At 34.8% G+C, this 22,799-nt stretch overlaps 2 protein-coding genes, 1 long non-coding RNA gene and 1 other non-coding gene across 6 annotated transcripts in view; 2 read left to right on the top strand and 2 right to left on the bottom strand.

The window, feature by feature from the left end:
• Positions 1-22,799, bottom strand: part of LOC114324315 (protein LLP homolog) — a 191,166-nt gene that overhangs the window by 133,939 nt on the left and 34,428 nt on the right. The gene's annotated exons all lie outside the window — the stretch shown is intronic.
• Positions 1-22,799, bottom strand: part of LOC114324312 (epidermal growth factor-like protein 7) — a 635,750-nt gene that overhangs the window by 123,817 nt on the left and 489,134 nt on the right. For all 3 annotated transcript variants that reach the window (XM_050661077.1, XM_050661078.1, XM_028272117.2), the window contains exon 3: positions 13,618-13,736. In XM_050661077.1, the coding sequence (XP_050517034.1) occupies positions 13,618-13,736 (119 nt within the window). The remainder of the gene's footprint in view (positions 1-13,617; positions 13,737-22,799) is intronic.
• On the top strand, positions 14,515-15,980 carry LOC114324313 (uncharacterized). Its single transcript, XR_003651527.2, has 2 exons — positions 14,515-14,730; positions 15,620-15,980. It is a non-coding gene; the product is annotated as an uncharacterized LOC114324313 (long non-coding RNA).
• On the top strand, positions 18,939-19,018 carry Trnai-gau (transfer RNA isoleucine (anticodon GAU)). The gene is given in 2 exon segments: positions 18,939-18,976; positions 18,983-19,018. It is a non-coding gene; the product is annotated as a tRNA-Ile (tRNA).

The raw sequence follows: 22,799 nt of genomic DNA on the forward strand, positions 1-22,799 counted from the left end.
GGACGATGCAATACTAATCTCTCAAAGTGAAGATGATTTACAACGTATGCTGCACCAATTCAACATAATCGCCAGAAAATTTCCTCACAAGAGACAAAATGCATGGTTATAACAGCAGATCCAATAATATGTAAATTAGAGCTGGAAGGTCAGATAATAGAACAAGTGATGGAGTTTAAATACCTTCTTCTTCTTAACGTGCCCTATCAAGTCCCCTTGACGTTGGCGATTAACATGGCGAAACTGTCTCTGTCTCGAGCTATTCTAAATAGTTGTTCTGCTTTCTTTATTCCTGTCCACTCCCGGATATTCTTCAACCAAGAGGCTTGCTTTCTACCAATTCCCCTGCGTCCTTCGATTTTACCCATTATAATAAGTTGAAGAATATTATACCGGTCTCCCCTTACTACGTGTCCAAAATAGGCCATCTTTCTATATTTGATGTTATTAAGCAGCTCGCGGGCAGCATTTGCTCTCTTAAGGACTGCCACATTTGTTAGCATAGCCGTCCATGTTATTTTCAGTGTACGTCTGTGCAGCCACATTTCAAAGGCCTCCAAACGATTAATGGTGGATATTTTTAATATCCATGTTTCGACACTGAAGAAATTCGCTTTGGTATTAATTCCCAAACCGTTTTCTCCGTCTCTTGGTTGTAGAATAAATTACTTCTTTTTCCTAATTGGTTTATTTAAAAAGACTACACTTACTAAAGCTAAGTTTTGCTTTTACGCCAGACACATCGAGAATTAATATTGTACAAAAAAGTCCCAAATATTAATTTGGACTTAATTATGAACTATTATAATTGAAAAAGCTATCGTTGTTTTTTAATATATGTAACATTGACAAATATTTTATTTAGGAATTGTCACTCATTTTTTGAGATAGATTTTTTAAGAAGGCCAAAATCGTGTATTAAATGTGACATAATTTTAGGGGCGTAATAAAGCAAAGATTAGAATTTGGATTATATAATAAAGTTCCAACATTCTCCCCCGCGTTGAAGCATCCCTGCTTCAACTAAATTACACAGTAACAGAAACAGAAAAAACAAAGTGTAAGGAAGAATGTAACAAAACTAGAAATAAGCATGTTGGTCGTTTTAAGGTTGAGTTTGATTTGGTAATAAAGAAAGCTTTGAAATGGATCGGATAAACTCTCCGGAAGCCGTACGGAGCTTAACCACACGGACTTTGCCATCCTTACCAGGATATACTTCAATGATGCGCGCCAACGGCCACATCATTGGAGGTACGTTATCTTCCTTGAGTAAAACTAGTTTATTTACTTGCAGGTTAGAATATTCTTCAGCCCATTTAGGCCGGTTCTGAAGGCGATTTAAGTAATCAACCGACCAACGTTTCCAAAAAACTTGTTGAATTTTAGAAATCTGCTGGAAGGTGGAAAGTCTGTGTTCGTTTAAATGTGAAAGATCCTTTTCAGGATAAGCGGTGAGAGGAGACCCTATCAGAAAGTGTCCCGGTGTAAGGCAGGTTAAATCTGTAGGGTCATTAGAAACTGGACCTAAGGGCCGAGAATTTAGTATTGCCTCGATTTGACAAAGAATAGTGTTAAACTCTTCTGAAGTGAACAAAGCATTACCCACCAATCTCTTGATATGAAATTTTGCGCTTTTGATGGCGGATTCCCAGATTCCACCCCAATGCGGAGATCGAGGTGGAATGAATTTCCACTTGGTCTCATTTTGTGAAAGAAAGTCACAGATAATATTTACATTATTATTAGTTTTGAAAAATTGATACAACTCGTATAGGACATTTTTTGCACCTAAAAAATTGGTGGCGTTGTCACTATAGATCACTGACGGATTTCCTCTTCTCGAGACAAAACATTTTAAAGCGTTCAGAAAGGAGTCAGTAGACAGTCCAAGGACTAGCTCTATGTGAACTGCCTTGGTGACCATGCAAACAAAAACCGCAATGTATGATTTTATGAGTGGAGATTTACGAAGCCTTGAGGATTTTATTTGAAAGAATCCTCCGAAATCAATTCCAACTTTCTGAAATGGTCTAGAAACATTTACACGATCAGAGGGCAAACTTGCCATAATCTGTTGGCAGACTTGATTATTGAATCGAAAACACATATTGCAATTTCGAATGATTTTTTTGATCTCTCTGAGCCCATTAAGGGGCCAAAAACGTAAACGAATATTGCTCAGAACGGTTTGAGCACCAGCATGCCCGAGCCGCCTATGTTCGTACTCTAGTATAAGGGAGGTCGTATGATTATGGGGTGGCAAAAGCAAGGGATGTTTCTGTTGGTAGGGAATGGAGGCGTTACAAAGCCGTCCGCCGATCCTCAGCATTGATAATTCATCGAGAAATGGATTTAAAGATAATAATTGTTTATTTGATAGTTGCTGGTTTGCAGAAAGTTCGGAAATTTCTTTAGAAAAATTGGTTAGCTGAACTTGCCGAACTATAAAATATAGAGCTTGGTCCAATTCTTCAACAGTGAGGGGATCAGATTGTTTGTTTCCTTTTAAACAACTGACAAATCTGAGTACATATGCGATAGTACGACGTAATCGAGAAAAAGAAGAAAATTTTTGAAATAATTGTTCCAAAGGAGGTTTTGAGTTGACGTTTGTGAGTATATTGGAACGAGTTTTTCTGTGCTCTGTAATTAGCTGATCAGCTATTGGGGGTTCATCAGAGAATTCTAAAGAATGATTAAGAAGAAAAGCAGGACCGGACCACCACAACTTGTTGTCCAGAATTTCTTGGGCTGATAAACCGCGTGATAGAATGTCAGCACTGTTTTCAGCTGATTTAACGTATCGCCACTGACAATTTTGCGTCAGTTCTTGAATTTGAGCAACTCTATGCGATACGAACACTGACCATTTACTAGGGTGTGCCCTGCACCAACATAAAGCGACCTGAGAATCGGTCCACAAATTTATTGAGTCATACTCTAATTTATTTTTGAAGACTTGTAGAATTTTGTTTACAAGTTTCGCCAGCAAGAGCATAGCGCAAAGTTCTAACCTTGGAATGGTAATTGATTTAAGTGGGGCGACTCTAGATTTTGAAGATACTAAAGTAGAAGAAATATCATTGTCAGAATAAAGAACTCGAAAATAAATGCAAGCACCATAAGCCTCTATGCTTGCATCAGAAAAGCCATGAATTTCTATTTTGCTAATAGTTTTCGGGCGAAAATATTGTCTAGTTATTTTTTGCTGTGAAAGCAAGGGGATATGTTCAATAAAATTGTGCCAATCTTTAAGAATGCAAGCGTCGTTTATTACGGTGTCCCAATGAAACTTTTTGAACCATAATTTTTGCATCAGTATCTTACCTTTTACTATAACAGGATTTATCAAGCCTAACGGATCATAACATTGAGCTAAGATAGAAAGTATTTTTCTTTTGGTAACTGGACCGTGCACGATTTCTTGAGGCACGGAAATACAAAGAGTATCTTCTGCTGTACTCCACTTTAGCCCAAGAACTTTACTTGGGACTTCATCTATGTTTATGTCATAATCAGCTTTTTGATTTTCCGAAATGTCTTTGGAAATATTTTTAAGAAAATAATCACTATTTGAACAATATTTATGCAACTCAAACCCATGCTTATTTAAGATGGTATTTAATTGAGAGTATAAATTGAAAAGTTCGTTGTGATTATATGAACCACAAAGGCCATCGTCCATATAGAATTGATTCAGAATTGCATCAGACGCAAGAGGAAATTCTAAAAAGTTTAGACAAGCAATTTCTTTAAGAACCCTTGTTGCCAAGAACGGGGCTGAATTGGTTCCAAAAACTACAACATCGAGTTGGATACATTTAAAGTCTTCATCAGGGTTTTCTCGCCATAAAATGTTTTGAAGAAAAGTTTGTTCCGGGTTCACGAGGACCTGTCGGAACATTTTTTTAATATCTACCGTGAATACAAAAGGAAAAAGTCTAAATCTACATAGAATGTCATACAATTCTGGCTGGACCTGATATCCCTTTAAACACACGTCGTTTAAGGAATACCCTGAGGAACTTTTGGCGCTGGCGTCCATGACAACGCGCAAACGCGTTGTTAAACTGGATTCTCTAACTACACCTAAGTGCGGAATAAAATATTTATTTTCAGATTTGGCATTTAGCAGAGTTAGGGGTACATAATGAGCATGTTTAAGTTCAATTAATTCATCAATAACTTTTTTATAGTCTTGATAAAAGTTGCAATTAATTTTAAATTTATTTTCTAAAGAAATGAAACGCTTTCTGGCCATGTAATAAGAATTTCCTAACTTTAGATTTTCTGAAGGTGATTTCAGCGGCAAACTTACTTGAAATCTACCATTTTGTAAAATTTTGGTTGTAGAACGGAATAGGTTTTCAGATGCCTCATCAGCTTCTGAAAGATAGAATTTATTGGGAATTTCCTCGATTTCCCAGAATTTTTTCAAACGGCTGTCTAATTGTAATGTGGAAAGAAGTGAATTAGATTCAGTTAAAACTTCTGAACTACTGTCTGTAACAGATATATTGGATACAGTAAAATGATCAGGAACTGTACCAGCTACCACGAAACCTAAGTGAGACTCTTGTAAGACTGGAAGATTTTTGCCAAGTCTTACGAAGTTAGGTAAAACAATATCGTAATAAAGATCTAAACCAATTAGAATGTCAATTTCAGAAGGCTTAAAAAATTCGTCGTCTGCTAGAAAGAATTGTTCCGGAATATTTAATTTTTTCACTAGTATTTTTGATTGAGGGAGAGCACAAGTAATCTCGGGTAATACAACTACTGAAAAATGAAAACTTCTTCGACGATCATAATTGGAAAATATGGTTATATCTGACATTTTAGTACAAGTCGAGCCACTCCCTCCTATTCCTGATATATGTACTGACTTGTTATACGTATCTAATTGTAACTTGTTCACAAGCTTCTCTACGATAAATGAATTTTGGGATCCTGTGTCCAAAAGAATTTTCGCTATGCAGAAATTAGCGTTTTTACCAAGTAAAGTTACTTTTGCAGTACCCAGAAGAATATGACTATTTTTTACTGACTGAACAGAGTGATTCGCTGAATGATTATTTGCGGTAGGGTTATTTTCCGTAAAATTTCTCGAAGGATCTTGAAAATTTGTTATTCCTGAATTTTCCTGTACTGGTTGGATATCCAGAGAACGGGTTTGAAGATTTGAATTACTATCGAGATGAGAAGATGAATTATTACCATTTTGAACATGAGCAGTATTATCTAAATAAGAACTATTAGATGAGATTAGAGAGCTATGGTTACCTGCGTAGCTATTAGGTTGAGAATTTGAACCATTATTATATAGAGAATGTGAATGACGCTTACTACTAGTCATTGGCGGAGAATGTTGATTTTCGCCGATTTTTATGTGCATTAACGAATTGTGTGACTTGGAGCAAAAAGAACATTTTTTAGAGGATTTACACTCTTTCAAATTGTGTTTACCAAAACAATTTATACATAAATTCTTTGCCCTAATAAATTGCAATTTGGCGGAATGAGATATATCTTTAAACTCAGAGCAAGTGTAAATTTTATGGCCCTCCTTGTTACAGTAGATACAAATTAATTGAAATTGGCGATTTGAAGTTGCCTCATGCATTGTCGAATGAGATGAGAAGTTTTTTCGGGTAGTTTTAGGACTAGAAATTTCAACATTTTCCAGAATTACTGCACGTGTTTCTAAGAATTTTAAGAAATGATTTAAAGTAGGTATTTCATCGTGATTCCTCTCAGATTCATATGCCTTAGCCGATTGAAAATCTAACTTCTTTTTTAGAATGAATATAAGTGTTAAGTCAAATAAATTTTCGGAAGTTAAATTCAAATTTTTTAGTGACAAAATATTCTTTTGAATTGTAGTGATTAATTCTCTTAATGTGTCTGACTTACATTTAGAAATATTATTACAATCAAAAATTGCTTGCAAATAAGAATTTATTATGGCGAATTTGTTTTCGTATCTCTTCTTTAAAATATTTAACGCGATTACAAAATTTTCATTAATTATCGGTAATGAATCTATAAGTTGAAGGCTTTCACCTTTTAAATAACTCTTCAAGTACACAAGTTTTTGGACATCTGTTAATGTCTCATTTTTCACTATGAGCGCATCGAAGAGCTCGATGAACGATTGAAAGTCTCTAATATGACCTGAGAATTGTGAAATTTTTATATCCGGAAGACGAACTGCTATTGGAGCACTACAAGAACCCTCACTGGATGAACTAGATGTTATCTGAGAAGGTGCAGCTTTTAATTTATTAACACAAGCGGTCAAATCGCTTTCAAGTTTGAAATATTGATTTTCTGTAAACTCTCTATCTTTTTCTTCTTTGCCTGTATTTGATGCAAGGAATTCGATTTCATTTTGTGCTTTTTCATAATCATGAAATATTAAATGAAGTCTACTTAATCGCGTCTCGAACTGGGTAACATCTAATTCTACGTCTTTTTTGGCTATAAACCAGTTATACATACGAGTAAGAGAAGACTTAGCAATTTTTCTGTATTTTTTGAACTCATCCATTTTTATTAAAGATATTGGAACACGAAAATGTCTTTGAATCACAGAATTTAATGATTTTAATGTCTTTGAATAACTGATAGCCAAATAGAATAATGAAACAAAGGGTATATAAATGGACTTATCTCACCCAGTATATCCTTTTGCTGTTGTGTCGGCAAATAATCTTGAAGAACTTTCCATAAGTTTTATGCTGGTCAAAAATCCGGCTCGATGTAGGCCAAATGAAGAAGTATCGCTTTGGTATTAATTCCCAAACCGTTTTCTCCGTCTCTTGGTTGTAGAATAAATTACTTCTTTTTCCTAATTGGTTTATTTAAAAAGACTACACTTACTAAAGCTAAGTTTAGCTTTTACGCCAGACACATCGAGATTTAATATTGTACAAAAAAGTCCCAAATATTAATTTGGACTTAATTATGAACTATTATAATTGAAAAAGCTATCGTTGTTTTTTAATATATGTAACATTGACAAATATTTTATTTAGGAATTGTCACTCATTTTTTGAGATAGATTTTTTAAGAAGGCCAAAATCGTGTATTAAATGTGACATAATTTTAGGGGCGTAATAAAGCAAAGATTAGAATTTGGATTATATAATAAAGTTTCAACAGACACCATACAAGAGGACTGACCAAATTTAACATTTAATCATGCGCTTTCGAAGTTGAAGTTGCAAGTTATCATTACAGAAGAATGACAGTTGTTCAGTAATATGGCCACCAAGATATTTAAAACTGGGTACTCTTTGAATTATATGACCATCAACATATAACCGTGAATCTTGATGGGCAAAACGGCTAAATACCATGTATTTTGTTTTTGAACAGTTTATGTTTAGGCCAAACTCTATTCCCACTGTGTCAATAGCATTTAAAAGGTGTTTTATTCCATTCATATCCTCACTTAAAATAACTGTATCGTCTGCATATCTGATTATATTTATCAGAATTCCATTAACTTTCACACCCCATTCCAAATTATGCAGCGCTTCTTTAAATATTATATCTGAATATAAATTGAATAACAGTGGGGACAGTATACAGCCCTGTCTGACACCTCTTTGTATTTTGCATATTTCTGTTGATTTTCCATTTATGCAAGCTGTCGCTGTTTGACGCCAGTATAATTTTTCTATGATTCGTACATCTTGACTATCAACTCCTTTATCCTTTAATATTTTAATTAATTTGTGATGTACTCGATCAAAAGCCTTCTCATAGTCAATAAATACAGCAAAGACGTCTTTCCTTTAATCTTGGCATTTCTACAATAATACATTTAGTGCAAAGAGTGCGTCCCGGGTTCCCAGTCCATTTCTGAAGCCAAATTGTGTTTCATCCTGATCTTCTTCACATTTATCTCTGATTCTACTGTGGATGATACGTAGAAAGATTTTCAAAGTGTGGCTCATAAGGCTTATCATTCTATAATCGCTACAGTTTTTCGGACGTTGTTTTTTGGTAGGGTTATGAATTCGGACTTAAACCAATCTTCAGGGATATCACCAGTCCAATAAACATCATTGAAAAGTTTTACTAGTATTCCAATGTTTTCCTCATTTATGAGCTTTAACATTTCTGTAGGTATGTTGTCAGGACCAACGGCTTTCTTGTTTTTTGCAAATTTTATAGCATGCAATATTTCTGATTTTAGTATTTCTGGTCCTTCACCTTCATCTAAAGTCTCCAGTTCTTCGGGTCTATCATCATTATAAAGTTCATTTATATAATTATACCAGGTAGTTCGAATTTCGTGTTCGTCTCATGTTATCATTTTTCCTGACAAATCCGTTATAGTATGTGGAGTTTGCTTATGATAAAGACTAGCTACTTCTCGAATTTTCTTAAACATATTAAACGTATCATGTTTTTCATTCAACTTTTCTAATTCCTTTCATTTATCCTCCATCCATTTTTCTTTAGCTACCTTTATTTTTTGTTTAGTTAGTTTCTGTTTTTCTTTATATTCTGTCTTGTTATCTTTCAGTTTTCTTCTCTGCTCCATCAATTCCAGGATTTCATCAGTCATCCATTGTTGTTTTTTGTGCCTCTGCATCGTTGTTGTATATTTTTCCATTACTTTCCAGGTAAGATCTTTAAACGTGTTCCATATTTCTGTATTGTTTTCATTTGTTGAATTCTTTAGCTGATTATTCAGGTCATTTTCTATTAGCGTTTTGTTGGATGCTGAGATATGTAATTTTGGTGTTTTGGAGCTTTCTTCGACTTTTTTGAGCTTTACTTGGATGTCAGCTATTAGAGAGTTATGGTCTGAACCGATATCTGTACCAGGATATGACGTTGATCTTTTGACACCATTCTTAAATCTCTTGTTTACTAGAATATAATCTATCTGATTTCTAATTATATGAAGTGAGTTATCTCCTGGTCCCTTCCATGTGTATAATCTTCTTTTGTGTAATTTGAACCATGTATTTGCGATTATCATGTCATGTTCTTGACAGAACTGGTATAATCTATCGCCTCTTTCATTGATCTCCCCTAGTTCATATTCACCTACCAGGTCAGATATTCGTCCTTGACCAATTTTCGCGTTAAAATCTCCAATAATATATGTGATTTCGTTCCTCTTTAGATTGTTAAGTGTCTGTTTTAATTGACTATAGAATGATTCCACATCATTGTCATATTTCTTTTCGGAAGTAGGGGCATATATCTGGATAACATTGACATTAAATGGTTTACTATTTAATTGGAGTATCGCTAGTCTGTCATTCACATAGGTACAAATTTTTCATATATTTCTTGAATTTAGATGTTATAAATATGCCAACTCCATTCCTATGATGTACGTCATCTTCTACACTTCCAGAATAGTATAGTGTGCCTTCATATTGTTCACATGTTCCCGCTCCAGGCCAGCGGAGCTCACTGATGCCCATTATATCAATTTTTAAGCGTTTAACCTCTTGAACTAAGTTATTGAGCTTGCCTGTTGCATAGAGGCTTTTAACATTCCGTATGCCTAATCTGATTGTACTGCTAGACATTTTTAAAGTTGTCGTACTTTTTAAATTGTAGGGGTTTCGTGTGGTGACGACCGGGAAGGCCCTACAGTCTGATGCGAATCCTTCCTTGCCGGATCTTGGTTTCCGAGATCCATGATCAGTAATACTCTGATTATGTTTGGATTGCGCCATGTTAACTTTACTCGGGAGAAATAATTGGAGTGGTTTCCCGTTGCCTTCCCCAATGATTATTCTGGTGCATTAGGTTTACTCCTGTGGGTTGGATAATCGGAAAGAATTTTTGGATATTTGCTAGGAAACTTGGATCGGGACATGACCTCCCCTATTTGGATTTGGGGGATAGTCATGGCTTGCGAGAGCAGGGTCGCGTCCCTGAAATAGATCTGACTTATACCGGGATCGTATAAGTGTATCTATCCGCTACTACCTTTTAAATACCTAGGCATCACATTATCTAGTTACATAAGGTTCGAAACAGAAGTGGATGATCAAGTGAATAGAACAAACAGAGTCGCAGGTTGCCTGAATGACACAATATGGAGAAATAAAAATATCGGAAAAGAAATGAAAGGCAGAATTTACAAAATAGTCATCAGACCAATAATGACATACGCGGCAGAAACACAACCCGACACAGAGACGACAAAAAGATTGCTCGAAACAGCGGAGATGAAAACCCTTCGAAAAATCGATGGTAAGATTCTATGCGACAGAGCTAGAAGTACAGATATATGGCGGAGATGCAAGGTATATAACATTAATAACTGGGTAAGAAACAGAAGAATAGAATGGAAGGACCACATAAGCCGAATGACAACAAATATAGTATTCAGGACAGCGAAAGACGGTTCCCCAATAGCAAGACGATCAGTGGGAATACCACGAAAACGATGGAACGACAACTTACTAGAGGTACATTGAAAAAACAGACAGAGTCATGTCTATACAAAAAGAAGAAGATGTTTCCTTTCGATTCAGAGGTGATGCACTATCTCCAGACAGCTGGTTCTGTCTGGATATTTTGTATCTGAAACATAGGGTTCTTTTCGCTTTCTTTATTCGTCGTCTCTTGTCTTATAAATTGTAAAAGTCAGAGATTAAGGATGTTACCAGAAAGGGGTTCCAATAAGAAAAGTTTCAGATTTAAATAATTATTTATTATTTTAATACTGAATTTTGTATCTGGGACTTTTCTCTTTTCTTTAAGAGATGTCGCTGCTCTACGTCCTAAAAGTGGATTTTAAACTATTTTTGAAATTCTGCTTAAATATACAGTTTGGTTTCGTTTTGATTCAGAGATGCACGCAGCTCCACTGAGGAAGTCGTAAGACATAAACAGCGTCTGAAGATTGTGTATCGCCTCTGAATCGAAATAAAACATAATCTGTCTTTTCACTTTCAATTTTGAAGGTTGTAAATGGTATGTGAGGCATAGCTGATGAAAAATCTGTGTGAAGACGTACCGGGTGTCCCAATAAGAATGGCTCTCGGCCATATCTCAGGAACCGTTTATAGTACAGCTTTGAGAAAACAATACTTTTATAACAAAAGGTATCTCGGGATAAGCCTGGAAATTATTTTCATAATCGTAGGTCCACCGCTAGAGGGCGTAATTGAATATCAAAAATTAAAAAATCAAAATTTTACAAAATTTACCTAATGAAGTTGCACTGGAAATCCAATCATCGTATTCTTCATAAAATTCTGCACACATTTGATTTCACAAGTTTAAGTATACCACAGTATACCTTTGCAAATAAGAGCTGGGGATGAGCGGGAACCTTCTTATGAAAAGATGGTTTTAAGTCCGGTTCTGCTAAATCGAATTTTACATACTTGGTCTTGTTGAAAACAGCTCTTTTTCGTCAATGTAAGTGTCTTATTTTCGAAAAAGCTTATTAAGTAATATGCAAGCTCATCATCATCATCATAGTCATTAACATCTTAGTATATGTGTTGTGGTTCATAATTGGGCTTCAGCAGCTCGGACAGTTTGATTGATAATATTTCTCCACTGGTCGCGGTCATCAGTTACATGTATTGCCTCAGTATACTGTTTGTTGAGAAGCTTTTTAGTAATGTCCGCCCATCGCTGTGGAGATCTTCCGCGTTGGCGTTGAGTCTGAGGCCTTCCTTGGACCACCAACCGCTCCATTTTGTGATCACTTCGATGGATATGACAAAAGAACTTTAAAATTCTAGAGTAAACGGTACTGGAGAGACGCTGATCCGGTTTAATTTCATCCAGAACCGAGATATTTGTACGGCGAGCCGTCCATGGAATTCGAAGCAGGCGTTTCCATGTCCACATTTCAAAGACGTCTATACGTCGTCTATCTGATTCTTTGACTGTCCATGTCTCGCATGCATAGTAAAATATGGAAAACACCAGAGTTGAAACGAGTCTCTTTTTGTTTGTCATAGCAATGTGACGATCACGCCAGACCCCGTTTAGTTCACTCATTGCTGCTCTTGCTAGTTGAATGCGTCTTCTAATTTCGGGTTCACAACTGGCTGTGTTGTTAACTAGAGCTCCAAGATATGCAAGCTAGGGGGCGTTATTTAATTATTTTCAGAAATCTAGTTTTCTTTGGAAAATATTAAATATAAGTCTGCATTTTTAATCCTGTATTACGAAATTAGACCAAATTAGCAACATAATACCGAAAACCGCATGTCGATACCTTTTTTCGATCTCGAGATATCTTAAGAAATGTGTAAATTTTAAACATTACTGTTACTGTCACCGGTAAACGAGGTTAAGGAAAAGTAGTGTGCTATGGAAACAACAAATAAACATATTGCCAGATTTAAAGGTATATAATTAATTAAAACAACAATAAGACAAACAACACTATAAAAGATAACAAAGAAATAAAAGCAACTATTTACTTAGTCTTAGTGACTGCCTAAACGTTCAAATTGTTGCCATCATTTTCGATGAAATTGCTCTTTTAAGATTAGATTGAATAGCAACAGATTTAACTGTTTTATATTTTTATTTATGGGGACGGATTAAAGACTTTGCTTTTGCCGCTAGGCCCACTACTCGAGAAAACATGATCTAGAATCTAGAGAATACGAAACGCCATTCAAAGCATTGCGAAAGCAGAAATTGAGACTGCTGTTCAATCTACTCTTGAAAGAGTAAATGCTTGCATCGAAAATGATGGGCAACAATTTGAACATTTAAGTCGTCACTAAGTAAGTAGTTGCTTTTATTTCTTTATTATATTTTATAGTGCTGTTTGTCTTATTGTTGTTTTAATTAATTATATACGTTTACATCTGGAAAATGTTTCTTTGTTTTTTCCGTAGCACACTACTTTTCCTTAACTTCGTTTACTGATGACATTAACATTTGTTTAAAATTTACACATTTCTTAAGATATCTCGAGATAGAAAATAGGTATCGACATGCAGTTTTCGGTATTATGTTGCTAATTTGGTCTTATTTTGTAATACAGGATTAAAAATGCATACTTGTATTTAATATTCTCCAAAGAAAACTGGTTTCCGAAAATACTTAAATAACGCCTACTAGCTGGCATATTACCTATTAGGCTATCTCGAAAATAGAACTCTTACATTGACGAAAAAGAGCTGTTTTCAACAAGACTAAGTATGCAAAATTCGATTTAGCAGAACCGGACTTACAGCCATTTCTTCATAAGAAGGTTCCCACTCACCCCCACCTCTTATTTGCAAAGATAAACTTAAACTTGTGAAATCAAATATGCGCAGAATTTTATGAAGAATACGATGATTGGATTTCCAGTGCCCTTTCATTAGGTAAATTTTGTAAAATTTTGATTTTTGAATTTTTGATATTCAATTACGGCCTCTAGCGGTGGACCTACAATTATGAAAATAATTTCCAGGCTTTTCCCGAGGCAACTTTAGTTAAAAATATCCTTTTCTCAAAGCTGTACTATAAACGGTTCCTGAGATATGGTCGAGAGCCATTCTTATTGAGACACCCGGTACAGCTGATTTTTCTACTTTTAAATCTTTTATGCGATCTAATTGAACTAAATAATTAGTATTTTATCGAAAATATAAAAACGCTTACCTCTGTTACAGCCATTACTTCTGTTAGTGGCTTGCGTCCAGCCTGGACAACAGGCGTAAATTACTTCATTGGAAGTTTTAGTAGACACCACATCTTTGTAATGAGTTTCGTATACGAGTCTGCAAAAAAAGGAAACCCTAAATACAGTTACATAATAACGAATAATAGTTTTGCATACATTTTGTTTGACTAGAAGAAATGTTATGTATTGACTGAATGATTCTTTCAACTTCCATGAAAAACCCAAAGAGTTAAAAAACACGTTCAGAAAATGTTAGTCTTTAAAAATATCACAACGCAAAACATCACAATAGATCACACAACGACCTATGCAAACTCTGCAAACATGCATATCTAGAGCTTTTCTCTGGCGATCGTAACTTAGATACTATAAATGAAAATACAGACCCAACTCACCCACTATATATATAATATTAGAATCAGAAAAGGAACATGTAATGGAAGATTTAACAAATAATAAAACTGCAGCTTAGGACCCGACAACGTAAATGCGGAAATAGTAAAACCCTTCAATATAAGCACCTGAAGTCCAAACCAGTGGAAAAATACCATCAGGCGCTGTAACGTTACAATGTTCCATCTCCTTTCTATAATTTATCCTATTGTCTTCCTTTGTGTTTTATTTCTCATATATAGATTTTCTCTTTATTTTGTTTCTTTGACATTTGAGTTAATTTTCGTTCCAAGCCTTTTCGTTTTAGTTAACATTTCATTCTGTAGTCTTTCCATTCAAATTATATTATTCTTCTGTATATTATATAATTACATATAATTATTTAATTATAATTATTGAATTATATAATTCTGTAGTCTTTCCATTCGCTATTCAAAAATTAAGTTCAGCACTTCAATTGTTCTAGCTCCTGTCCTATTCTCTTAACGTACTTCAAATAATAATTTTCTGAAACCCGAACTATTTATTGTAATTAGCGAGCATCAAATATTCGTCAGTACTAGTTTTTCTCCAATATGTTAACCACTTAAAAATGAGTGCCTTGATATAATTTGTACTCTTCCGAATAAAACTTGAAAGAAGCAAAACCCATGAAATAATATTATCTACAACAAGAAGTTTTTCCCAACTTATTTGGGGTGAGTATTAGGTCTGGACCCCGCGTATGAAAAAAAGTTGATTAATAGCAAGCTGAAAATTTGTTAATAGCTCAAGGGTGTCTAGTCGGACAAAGTTTGATATTTAGGAACACTGGAACAGGGGCAGTTTTAATTGTGGAACAGGTAAAAAATTTGGAGGTCAGTCCACGAAAACGTCACATGTATTTTGTCCGACAGAACTTCCAATTGATTAGTTACCCTTTCATTAAACTCTCATGCAAAATTCAGGCTACTATTTATCACCAAATTGGAATTATAATGAGTGGAACACGTAGAATATGTCAAATGACAGGAATTATGACAGGTGATAAATAGCAGTCTGATTTTTGCATGAGAGTTTAATGAAAGGGTAACAAATCAATTGGAAGTTCTGTCGGACAAAATACATGTGACGTTTTCGTGGTCTGACCGTTCCAAATTTTTAACCTGTTCCACAATTAAAACTTTCCCTGTTCCAGTGTTCCCATATATCAAAGTCTGTCCGACTAGACACCGTTAAGCTATTAACAAATTTTCAGCTTGTTATTAACCAACTTTTTTTTCATACGCAGGATCCAGACCTATATTTTCTTAATTATAATTTACCTTATGCATTTCGGTAAATATTTTAGTGAGCGATCCTTAGCAATGCTTGAGATTTTTTATTTATTATTATCTTTATTTTTTTACGCTTATTGCTATCGTTAATTTTATAATTTTTACTTTTGTGTATCTTCGTTGGGCAAGGAGATTATGTTCAGTGGTATTAGTTGCGACCGTTTGACTTTAGTAGGACGGTCTATTTATACGCGAACTGGGTCTCCTTGCCAAACGTGGATCTCATGTGCTATTATACCCCTAGTAATACGCACTGTTTTTTTTTTCTTAGTCGCTGGGGAGAACCTATTCCCATGCTGTATGAATCAAGTACCATCTAGCCGCCGTTCTGCACCGGTGCCCATTCAACTGCAATAAGGGCCTGCATCCGAACACCTCCACCTCCAGTCAACAGAGGCTACGTGGAGCCGAAGTCCCTCCAAAACCTGAGGACGGCAATGGAGATCCCTCGACGGACGCAAAAGATAAGTAGTCCTCTTGCAGTCAGGTGTTAGCAAAGTGCTACTGAACAAATTAGTTTCCTTGACAATTTTCTTTTTGTTAATAATCTTCAATTTCCTTTCTTCAGTATTTTAAATAGCAATAATGTGTATCTAATTGATTTATTAGGGTCAATAAATGAATATGTAAAACTTTTGAATTTTATTGATTAACCTCCCTTAGATCCTTGGAAAAGGGATTTATTGTTGCACAGCACAGGACCTACGCCAGGATGAGCTAGCCAATAACCTTTGTAAGGGTTACAGCACATCTAAAATCCTCAAACAAATGTTTTTCCAAAGCTTGTCTTTGAAGGAATATTTGATAGATAGTTGATTTTTTTTGCGAAACCCATACTGGTTTTGTATCGACTAGTAAACTAGCAAACTAACGACTAGTAAACCCATATTGGTTTACTAGTGGTTTGTAAATAATTTAGGGCAATATTTTGTAGGTCACATTTAGGAGGGTAATGTCTCTGTAGTTATTACAAATCATTTGATCTCCTTTTTTATGAACATGGTACTATTACATCTACGTTCCAGTCTTCTAGTAGTTTTACCTGCTTCCAAATCAGTTCTACTAGCCTACTTATACAACTTTGTATGGTCAGGAGGTTTGTTTTCTTTCGATTTTTACATTGATTTGATGACTTTTTCCTCTGCTAGGATGTTATCTTTCTCTTTTTCGTCTTCCATGTCTTCAAGCTGAATTTCTGCTTCTTGCAACCACATCTAGCTTCTTATATTTAGCCTCTCCTCAAAATTTTCTGCTCATCTTTCTAGTATCTGGTCCTGATCACCAATGATCTCTCCTGTCCTATTTCTAACTATTGAATTCCTTTCTCTTCTGGTTAACGTTCTTATAGAATTTTTGCGTTTACATTTCTGTGTTATACATATCTTGCTATTATTATCCTTTTTTCGACGCACTTCTGTAGTTCTTTCAGTTGGTTTTCTATATCCCTTCTCTTTCTTTTTAGTACCGTACTCCTTTCTTTTTGGTACTCGTTTTTCGTCTCGTCTCAACTGCATATAGGTACCTACTCTTTATTCTACTGCATTCAACTTCTATTGCGTTAAATTTATAACAAGAATAAAAAACCGCTAAACGCCTTAAAAATGAGTGGCGCATACAATAATCCAGCTACAAAAGATCTGATATGAATATTACGTGGCGCGAAAATGTATTTTCATTTTGATGTAAAACAAAATTCTAGTTTTATTTTAAAATATTTTTCCATAATATTTGCTAAATTTGAAGTAAACGCGCCACAAAAGAGGAACTTTGATACAGTTTGAATTTTGAAACTCTTTTGTGGCGCGTTTATTTCAAATTTAGCAAATATTATTGAAAAATCTTTTAAAATAAAACTAGAATTTTGTTTTACATCAAAATGAAAATACATTTTCGCGCCACGTAATATTCATATCAGATCTTTTGTAGCTGGAATATTGTATGCGTCACTCATTTTTAAGGCGTTTAGCGGTTTTTTATTCTTGTATCAGGAGTTTTTCAAAGTTATTTATAAATTAAATGTATGAAGTTGAATGAAATGTTCCTCTATTACTCGTTAAGCTTTATAAATTTCACCTTTGTTGCATTATCTCACAAATGATCTAGTGTCCAAAATCCGAAATAGATTGAAAAAAAAATATTGAGATGACCGGTAAATGAAGTCGGATTGCCCGTTGCCAGATCAAATTTAGCGTCGTAATCACTACAACTACATAAACCATTTCGGGAATAATCGTTAATTGGATTATACTCTTGTAGCTTAATAACCTCTAAAAGGCTTAACCGATTTTGATCAGTAAACATGAGTTTGAAACGTATTTACCAGTAGTATCTGATGGATCTAAGGTCAAGTATGATAACTGAAGCTATTAGGAATTATTGAGGTTGGGAAACCGTTTTTCCCGTAGGAAATGGATTTGATCATAATTATGAAGCCTATAACTTAAAAATTCGAATTTTCCTGGATATGACGTATACACCGTTAGATTCGTCTAGAGTCCTTCTACAAACGCTCAGTTATTGGCGCAATTCGTAGGTTGAAATTTTGAGTAATTGTCGAAAAACCAAAATTTTCAAAGTATAGTTTTTCAGTTTTTCGGCTATACTGAGCCGTGTGTATGTCTGATCCTGAAGGCGTAAACACCATTTGAAAGCTTAACTCAACACTATTGATTTGGTGTATTTGCGGTTCTCCTCTTGGTCCGAAGATATATACTACCAAAAAATATGCCGTTTTGTACCTACCAAGTCCTCTAGCTGGCTTATGGGTGGTCAAAAGTCACAAACTACACCGGTTCTGAATCGGCCCTGACCCTCTCTTCAAACAAAGAAAAAAAAATTCAAATCGGTTTAACTTTCAAACACACATACATATCCACAAACATTTTCCGGTTTTTTAATAAAAATTGAGTCATATTTCTGAGCTCGGTAACTTTTGAATGGTATAACCGATTTTTAAAATTAGACATGCGTTGGAAAGGTAATGATCAGCACTATTAGAAGCCGGAAAGGTCGGACATATATTTTCGAAATTTTTGGGACTTATAGGGACGAGAACGAAAAACAGACCCTAAATGGAAAGGGCCGTAAAATCCACACCCTTAGACCAAAATGGATGGTTGACATATGAATGGGTGAGTCTTTTCCTGAACTTTAAGATGGGACTTGGCCCATCTTTCAAATAAGTCAGATTTAGAAAATCGAAAATTTCGTGTACATATAGTGTCGAGTGTAGGGGGACGTTGGTGTGCGCCACTGGCGAGAACTGCCGTTCTCTGGTAATGGACGCTTAATAAACATTGCTTAGCCACATAGTTTATAAAACAATACAATTTGTGATTTTACTCTCTAGTTCTATTACAGTGTCTATGCTTTTCCGGTGTTTTCACAAATAATGTTAAGGCCGGCTCTGTTCAAATGAAATGGTAAATTTAACATTCCAAGGTTGGTTTATTTATTTCACACTTCCACACAAATAAATTAACTGTATTCTCTAACGTAAATATCCTTGAACCTTGAAGTATTTGTTGGTGTAAAATATTGTAGCTAAAAATAAAATAAGACTAGATTTTCTCTAAAGAACAACAAATGTTGGCTTGTTAGCTCAGTTGGTTAGAGCACCACACTGATTATTTCGAAGTGGAGGTCGTGGGTTCGAATCCCACACGAGCCCTTTCACTTTTTTATCAGCTCACTCTTCGTTTTCCCGGCGTTATCTAAATGCCTCCCATCTCCCACTTTTTCAGGTAAATATTTTCATACATGAAATGCCTCCCAGGTAAAATCGAAAAGCCTCCGTTTCGGTAATCATTTAGGCTGATATTTTGTCTATTTATTTAAGCTCTGTATAACGACACAATGTTGTCAAATCGTAATTTAAATAAGTACTAAATAGGTAAACTAAATAGGTATATTTTGTTTGTTTATCTCTTTTGTATATTGTACAAGAATAAAAAACCGCTAAACGCCGTAAAAATGAGTGGCGCATAAAATATTCCAGCTACAAAAGATCTGATATGAATATTACGTGGCGCGAAAATGGATTTTCATTTGATGCAAAACAAAATTCTAGTTTTATTTTAAAAGATTTTTCCATAATATTTGCTAAATTTGAAGTAAACGCGCCACAAAAGAGTAACTTTGATACAGTTTGCATTTTAAAACTCTTTTGTGGCGCGTTTACTTCAAATTTAGCAAATATTATGGAAAAATCTTTTAAAATAAAACTAGAATTTTGTTTTGCATCAAATGAAAATCCATTTTCGCGCCACGTAATATTCATATCAGATCTTTTGTAGCTGGAATATTTTATGCGCCACTCATTTTTACTAGTCCTGTCGCCAGGGGGGTACAACGGCCTCGTTAATTCAGATGGACTTACTCAAGTTTTTTTTATGTATTTTGACCCGTAGAACACGAATTTTTTGGGTAACAGTTGATCCGGATGTCGATAAGATTGTTATAGACCAAGAACTTGAGGAATCAAATAACAGCGATTTTTGGCAAAACAAAACAATATTTTGTATTTTTTGGGCCATTTTAAGTAAAAAATATTTCTACAAGTTTTTTCGTAGGATGCACAGTTTTCGAGATAAACGCGGTTGAACTTTAAAAAAATCGAAAAATTGCAATTTTTGAACCCGAATAACTTTTGATTAAAAAATAAAATAGCAAGTCTGCTTACCGCATTTGAAAGTTTAAGTCAAATTATATCGGTTTTGATTATTTGCATTGGTAAAAATTTATTTTTTTATTGTTTAACAAAGCTATAAACACGTAGGGTTTCCCGTGCTTTTACATGCGTTTTAACGCATGTAACGTAGAAATAGTCTTGATTGCACTAGTACCTATTCTACCTACTCGTTCGATTTTAAATGAGAAATCATAGAAACATCACTCACGCACTAGTTGTTTGTAGCTTTGTTTAGCAATAACACAATAAATTTTTAGCAATGCAAATAATCAAAACCGACATAATTTGACTTGAACTTTCAAAGGCGCTAAGCAGAATTGCTATTTTATTTTTTAATCAAAAGTTATTCGGGTTTAAAAATTGCAGTTTTTCGATTTTTTGAAAGTTCAACCGCGTTTATCTCGAAAACTGTGCATCCTACTAAAAAACTTGTAGAAATATTTTTTGCTTAAAATGACCCAAAAAATACAAAATATTGTTTTGTTTTGCCAAAAATCGCTGTTATTTGATTCCTCAAGTTCTTGGTCTATAACAATCTTATCGACATCCGGATCAACTGTTACCCAAAAAATTCGTGTTCTACGGGTCAAAATACATAAAAAAAATTTGGGTAAGTCCATCTGAATTAACGAGGCCGTTGTACCCCCCCTGGCGACAGGACTATACGGCGTTTAGCGGTTTTTTATTCTTGTATCAGGAGTTTTTCAAAGTTATTTATAAATTAAATGTATGAAGTTGAATGCAATGTTCCCCTATTACTAGTGTTGAATTACGAAGTCGTGTCCCGCTGTCCCGGACAAGGCTTCTGGGACATCCGAATTTTCAACGTTTTGGTAAAATTTTATTTTGAAATTTTGAATACGTTATTCTTTTAAGAATTCACATTAAATTGAATTGGTGGGACGCAAAAAAGTCGACAATGTCTGGAATGTAATATGTACTAATTTTTTTTCTTCTACGACGCTACAGCCCAAATTGAGCCTTGGCCTCCTTTATTTTTTGCCTCCACCCTTGTTGTTTGTATGTGGCTGCTCTTCTCCATACACGGACTCCTAAAAGTGCTTGTGCGTCGCTGTTTACTGTGTCTTCCCAGCCCTTTCTTGGCTTTCCAACCGGTCTTTTTTCCAGCATTCTAGCGTTCAGTGCTCTTTGTAATACTAGTACAACATAAAAAATTTCCTTTTTTAAGAACGATTTCCGGATTGGGAGTCGAAACGTCAAAAACTAAGAAAAATGTAGTTATAATTACAATCAATTGTTGCTTAATCCCAACAAAAATATCATTGTCAACATAAAAATGTTAAATTATCAATAAAATGATGATATTAAAGTTCTATATTTGAAAAACATGGCCCGATTTTCATTGAAAAGTCCCGGATTTTAAGTATTTTTTTCAGCTTTGTCCCGAGTTCGACTGAATTGGAGTTGGTCACACTACCTATTACACGTCAAGCTTTATAAATGGTCACCTTTGTTGCATTATATCCCAAATAATCTAGTATCTATCGAATGTACACTAGATTTTTTTCTATTCGAAATAGATTGAAACAAAAATATTGAGATGGCCGGTAAATGAAATCGGATTGCCCGTTGCCAGATCAAATTTAGCGTCGTAACCACTACAACTACATAAACCATTTCGGGAATAATCGTTAATTGGATTATACTTTTATAGCTTACTTTTATATATATGGTTTTATAATTTAACTTCTAAACGGCTTAACCGATTTTGATCAGTAAACATGAGTTTGAAACGTATTGACCAGTAGTATCTGATGGATCTAAGGTCAAGTATGATAACTGAAGCTATTACAGGAATTATTGATCTTAAGAAACCGTTTTTCCCACAGGAAATAGATTTTATCATACTTATGAAGCCTATAACCTAAAAATTCGAACTTTCCCGGATATAAGGTATACACCGTTAGATTCGTCTTGAGTCCTTCTACAAACGCTAAGTTATTGGCGCAATTCGTAGGTTGAAATGTTGAGTAATTGTCGAAAAACCAAAATTTTCAAAGTTTAGTTTTTCAGTTTTTCGGCGATACTGAGCCGTGCGTATGTCTGATCCTGACAGCTTAGACACCATTTAAAAGCTTAACTCAACTCTATGGATTTGGTGTATTTGCGGTTTTCCTGTCTCTTCTTGAACCGAAGATATATACCCCAAAAAAATATGCTGTTTTGTACCTACCAAGTCCTATAGCTGGCTTATGGGTGGTCAAAAGTCACAAACTACACCGGTTCTAAATCGGCCCTGACCCCCTCTTCAAACACAGAGAAAAAATATCAAATGGGTTTAACTTTTAAACACACATACATACATATCCACAAACATTTTCTCTTTTTTAAATAAAAATTGAGTCACATTTCTAAGCTCTATAACTTTTGAATGGTATAACCGATTTTCAAAATTAGACATGCGTTGGAAAGGTAATGATCAGTTCTATTAGAAGCCGCAAAGGTTGGACTTAATTTTTAAAATTTTTGGGAATTTTGGGGACGAGAACGAAAAACAGACCCTAAATAGGAAGGGCCGTAAAATCTACACCCTTGGACCAAAATCGATGATTGACATATAAATCGGTGAGTCTTTTTCTGAACTTTAAGATGGGAGTTGGCCCAATTTTCAATTCAGTCAGATTTAGAAAATCGAAAATTTCGTGTATAATATAGTGTCGCGTGTAGGGGGGTGTGGGTGTGCGCCACTGGCGAGAACTGCCGTTCTCTGGTAATGTTCAAAATTAGACATAAGTTGGAA

The sequence above is a fragment of the Diabrotica virgifera genome, chromosome 9 (genome assembly GCF_917563875.1).
Source record: "Diabrotica virgifera virgifera chromosome 9, PGI_DIABVI_V3a".
NCBI lineage: Eukaryota > Metazoa > Arthropoda > Insecta > Coleoptera > Chrysomelidae > Diabrotica > Diabrotica virgifera.